Source organism: Dromiciops gliroides, chromosome 6 (genome assembly GCF_019393635.1).
Source record: "Dromiciops gliroides isolate mDroGli1 chromosome 6, mDroGli1.pri, whole genome shotgun sequence".
NCBI lineage: Eukaryota > Metazoa > Chordata > Mammalia > Microbiotheria > Microbiotheriidae > Dromiciops > Dromiciops gliroides.
This window is the reverse complement of record NC_057866.1, coordinates 19,034,529-19,040,538: the sequence shown is the minus strand read 5'-3', so window position 1 is coordinate 19,040,538 and position 6,010 is coordinate 19,034,529. Positions and strand designations below refer to the sequence as shown.

Here is a 6,010-nt window from a genome sequence, read left to right as displayed (position 1 = left end):
TTAAGTGTCTGAGGCCAGATTTGAACTCAGGTACTCCTGACTCCAGGGCCAGTGCTCTATCCACTGCACCATCTAGCTGCCCCAGTTCTTTAAAATTTTGAAGACAGATGCTTTATCCCAACCAATTCAAGTTTTTCCTTACCTAGTTTAATCATTTCTATTTCCTATATCTAATAGTTAAATGGTAAATTTCAAGTGTTCCTCCCATCAAAGAAAGACATTTGTGAATTTGTCAATGTACTTCCTAAATTATTTTTCCCAGAAATAAAACAAATTTAAGGTTTAATCATGATAATTGATAGTGGGACTCTTGCTCCAATTCGTTCTAAACATGCTTCAGTGTAATATTTTACTTACTTTTGGAGGTATTCTCAAACTTACCATGAACTTATATCATGCATGAATTCACCAAACTTCCCATTTATTTTCCCCGTTGACAATTCTTGTCTTGACAAATAGCAATGTTAGATATTAAAATTATGATTGATTTACTCAGAAGAGAGGGATTTGTCAGTCAGTTGATCAACAAATATTGATTAAGAACCTGCTCTTTGTCAAGATCTTTTTTAATTGCTGGGTATAAATTTATTCTAACTTTAGCTTGCTCTGTTACCCATATAGCAGAAATAGGGCTCTTTACCTCTTTACGTTCTAGTCTTTTCTTTTCTATGATTACTGTCTTGGTTCCCTACTTCTATATAATCTTGGTCATCCTGAATATACACTCAGCAGAAGAGAGAGTGAAAGGCTTCTCCACCTGTGTCTCCCACAGGACAGCTGTCACTGTTTTATATGGGATACTCTTTTTTTATATACTTGCAGTCAAAACTTTCCTTAGATTCTGACAAAATGAAGTCAATGTGCTAATTACTGGTTCTCTTCATTATGAATCCTATGATCTATTTAGTCTGAGGAACAAGAATTTGAAGGATGCTCTGTAGAGAGTCCTCACCGACCCTTACCAAACTCTTAAAAACATGTAAATTGACAAATGATTAAAAAGTAAAGAGATTCAAAATCTGAAAGAGCAGTTATAGTATTATGATGGGTATAAACAGTAAGTTGCTAGGATTGAAGGACAAGCAGACAGTGATATATTAATTAAATTAAAAGAAAAGAAAGCATAGAGATCTGTTACCCTATCAGTAGGCATAGTCAAATCTAGAAGTAAGGCAATATCAAAGCAAGTTATAAAGAAGAAAACAAGCTTAGGGGGGAAAATCAGAACAAATGTGGAAACCAGAAGATGGTACATTGAGAAGTTCCTCTTAACTTTTTGGGAATCATTTTGCATGCTACTCAGTATGGGTGGTTAAAGGGTTGATTGTGCAGCACTGCAGGTGGAGGAAATGGAGCTGTAAATGTCCTTTGTAGGTCTTAAGTTTCAGAAATCTGTTTCAATCTGTATGATTGTTCATTTTTATATTCTTGAATGATCTAATGATATTCTAGTTTCATTTAAGTGCCCAGTGACATGACCTGAAATGTAAATGCCCTTTTACCATACTGTAGTTAGTCAATAAACATTTATCAAGCACCTTGGCACCACAAACTAGTATATAATTATAAACATTTAGAGTTATTATCATTAACATTACATCAATTTATCCTAAATACAGAAATAAGGGGGTGAGAAAATTTAAAAGAATCAGGCAAAAGGGAAGATTCTTTCTAAAATATGAATATGGAACTGAGAATAACAAAGGTGGTAGTTTTTAACTTTGAGTTTTTAGACAGGTGTTCTAGGCTTTTGATACCTAAAATATCAGTTTTGTCCCACTGCTAAGATTTGTTACAGAGTTGCTTATAGCCTTGTAAGCTGGTGAGCCAGGGATCACGCAGATGCTCTTAACCCTGAAACTACAGATCTTTGGAAATACCTAGGATTGTAAAACACGAATGAACTGATGTGAGATCTTATTGAGCAGGTAGATATATGGCAATTAATTCTATTTCAAACTTGAAGGTGACGCATAGATAACCTAAGGATATTTTTGAAGCTTTCCACTTGTCACATATGAGATGAAAGGAATTCTAACTGCCATTGCCCTCCCTTAAGTGACAGTGTCACATTGAACATTTTTGAAAATAATCCAATTTTGTCAATTTCTTGAAGTAATTACAACAGGGTAGATTTGTTTCAATGACATATGAAGGATACAGGCAAAATGTGTAATCTGTTAATAGTTCTCTTCTATTGATGAGAGGAAGAAATGAAAAGAAGATCATAGCCTAACTTGCTGAGTTAGGTAAAAGGGAAAGTTGGGATAAGAGGCTCCCTTCTTCTTAAATCATTATTCTTTTAAATTTTCTTTTCACTGATTGTTTAAAACATTATTTAATGAATATCCACAAACAACAACAACAAAAAACTTTCAAATTACCTTTGCTCTACTATCTTCTCAGGAGATTGTATAATGTTCCATATCATCAAGTGTCCCAGATTATTTTCTTCCCACTTTGATATGTATAAAGACTTTTGGTGTCCCTGTAAGACGAGCTGTCAAGTGAATTAACTGAGAGGGAAATGTCTCTCTTTGCTATATAATATATTCAAATTAACATTTTTCCTTAGGGCCTATTTTGTTTTTTCTAAGAGTATGTCTTGATATTAAGATTAAAAAATGTACACAAATGTTTTTGGAGATTTATTTGTACTTTCATTAGGGAGTTGATTTTTGTTTATTTTTTTTATTTGAAATCATCTATGAATAAATTTAGCAAAGATCACAGATATTTTCATGCAAGTATATAAATAAAAGAAAGCATATGGATGTTTCAATGATAATGATGTTTGGTAGTGTGAGAATTTGAGTGCTACCAACCTGCTGAGAAAGACATTGTAGGGAAACTCTGGCCTAAAAAGAAAACATGTGACATGGGTTTCTGGAAGTGAACTTTCTGGGGTTTTGCAGGTTGGATTGGTGACCAGAAGTTATGTCTAATGCCTGTGGGTCTTGTCAATCAAAGTTACCAGCCAATTACCTTGGAGCTGTGTGTATGGATGGCCCTGTTTCCTGTTTCAGAGGGGGCTTCTGGGAGAAGTGGCTGAGGAGTGGGGTCTTTTTTGCAGGAACTGGCTGCTGGGGGCGGGAAGAGGCTCTTTCTCTTAGCTAGATGAAGGCTGTTTTACCTATCTCTCTCTTTTCTAACTCCTAATATACTTTTTTTTTTTTTGCTGGGAAATGGGGGTTAAGTGACTTGCCCAGGGTCACACAGCTAGTATGTATCAAGTGTCTGAGGCCGGATTTGAACTCAGGCACTCCTGAATCCAGGGCTGGTGCTTTATCCACTGCACCACCTAGCTGCCCCCCCCCAATATACTTTAATAAATGCTTTATGCCCAAAGGCTGGTGCTAAAGCTTTTCTAATTAAAGGTGACCACACATTACATTTTAAACATCACACCTAGAATTTTAGGCTTTACAGTAAACTAATTACTTTTGTGACATGTTATGGCTCATGGTATAATATTTCATAAGAACATATTTCATAAACATAAGCTTTTTATATCACTGAAAATGATAGGTATTAAATATTTCAAAATTTTGCTCAGGTTCAACTTCATCAGAAGGAATTTGTCTGTGGAGCAGACCCTAAAGAGAGGTCATGAGAACTATGGAGATCTTTGTTGAATTCCTTGATGTCATATTGAACAGCGAGAGGTATTCCCAAATACCCTATACACAATTTCTCATGAATGGTGCATCCTAGATTAAAAGAGCATATTTCAGACTGATTTTCCTGGATGGAAGAAATGGATAAGTGGAATGAAACTACTTCGATTCAAGTAACAGAATTCATTCTCTTGGGTATTACAGATCAGCCTGACCTGCAGATCCCCCTCTTTCTTGTGTTCCTCATTATTTACATGGTCACAGCTCTGGGAAACCTAGGCTTGATTATCTTGAGCAAGACTGATTCTCGCCTGAAAACTCCCATGTACTTTTTCCTCAGGAATTTGGCATTTATTGATCTTGGATACTCCACTGCCATTGGCCCAAAAATGTTGGTTAATTTTGTAGTAGAAAAAAATACCATCTCCTATGCTGCATGTGCAACCCAGCTAGTTGTCTTTATAACATTAATTATAAGTGAACTTTTTATGTTATCAGTGATGGCCTATGACAGATATGTAGCTATCTGTAACCCATTGCTGTACATGGTCATCATGTCAGACAGAATGTGTTGTCTCTTGGTTTCCATCCCGTATCTCTATAGCACCTTTACAGCACTACTAACCACAATTAAAATATTTAATTCATCTTTTTGGAAATCTAATGTGATTAGTCATTTCTACTGTGATAGTCTCCCCCTCTTAAGTATTTTAGGCAATGAAGCAAAAGATGTAGAATTAATTGTTTTGAGTCTTTCTGCTTTTAATTTAGTTTTCTCTCTGATGGTTGTTCTTGTTTCATATGGACTCATACTTATGGCTGTCCTGAGGATGAACTCTGCTGAGGGTAGACGCAAAGCCTTCTCCACTTGTGGCTCTCATCTCACAGTGGTGGTTGTTTTTTATGGAACGCTAACTTTTATGTACTTACAGCCCAAGTCTAGCCACTCCTTTGACACAGACAAAATGGCTTCTGTCTTCTATACCTTGGTCATTCCCATGCTCAACCCTTTGATCTATAGTTTGAGAAATAAGGAGGTGAAAGGAGCCTTGAAAAGAGCTCTAGAAATTCAATGTAAATGTCTTATTTAATGGACCATGTAGAATATGATCCTAATTAATAGAAGGAAACAATCTCCCTTTTGTATTCTTGGCCTTTTGAGGACAGGTAAAAGGGCTTTTCCATCTGTGGCTTTCCATTCACTGTAATGGTTGTATTATATGTTCTTCATATACTTGTAGCCCAATTTAGTCACCCCTTCGATACAGACAAAATGGCTTCTGTGTTTTACATTCAAGAGATCACCATGCTCAACCCTTTGATCTACTGCTTGAAGAACAAGGAGGTAACAAGGTTTCCTAAATTTATTCCTTAATGTATAATGAAGAAATAGACCCTGTAGTTTATAGGAAGGAAGGACACCTTTATTCTCTCCTTTTATTCAACTCATGTCCAATCCCCTTATTCTTAAGTGTTTTCTACTCAGTTAAATAGAAAATTATTCATAATAATAATTAATTTTATTTGCTGTGATGTTACACTAGTGTTTGGTTCACAGATTATAAATTTTAGAAGAGACTTCAAAGACAATGCAGTTCACCATAATGCTGAATAAACATCCCTTCTGCTACTCTATAATCCTTTATATGGAAACCTGATGGCATGAACTGTAGTACTTGCTACAGGAGTCCTTTCCACTCTTTCTTAATTCTAAGTATTGCTATTTCCTTGATACAATGCATTTTTCCTTTATCAAATTTCACGCATTGCTCCTCATTCTGCCATTGGGAATCAGACAATGTAAATCTATTTTCTATTCTTTGTGATATACATACAATTCTCTAGACTTCTATTATACCTCCCATTCCTACTCACGTTTAAAATTCCTGATACTGTGTTTCCTCGGCTCAAAAAGCCTTAGTTCCTTCATCAAATCTTCACATGATGTATAACCTTTGACAACTCACTTGTAGTTGTTGCCTTGCTCATCCTCCTTCACAAAATGCGGAGTTTAAAATGAAATACATTTCTAAATAAATTGTCTGACTGGAACATAATACCTGTTGATCTTTGAACCATAATTTTTGAAAACTATATTTTTTTGTAAAGCAACCTAAAATCATATTAGTTCGACTGGCTGACATCTTGAAGTATTGTTGATGATGATGATGACAACGACGATTACAACGATGATGACAATAACAACAAAATGTATATCATGCTTTAAATTTTGTAAAACATTTTACATATATTATATCGTTTAATCCTCCAAAATCTGTGAGGTTTCTGTTCTTGTTGGTTCAATTTTTCAAATGAATAAGCTAAGGTCAAGAAGAATTAAATATTCTGCCCATGGTCAAATAGTTAGTAATGACTGATGAATGAATCTAAAG

At 35.2% G+C, this 6,010-nt stretch overlaps 1 protein-coding gene across 1 annotated transcript; it reads left to right on the top strand.

Annotated features, from left to right (window-relative positions):
- The first annotated feature begins 3,748 nt into the window (after positions 1–3,748).
- Positions 3,749–4,708, top strand: LOC122732906 (olfactory receptor 8K3-like). Its single transcript, XM_043973332.1, has one exon. The coding sequence runs from the start codon at positions 3,749–3,751 to the stop codon at positions 4,706–4,708; it is 960 nt and encodes a 319-aa protein (XP_043829267.1).
- The last annotated feature ends 1,302 nt before the right edge of the window (positions 4,709–6,010 follow it).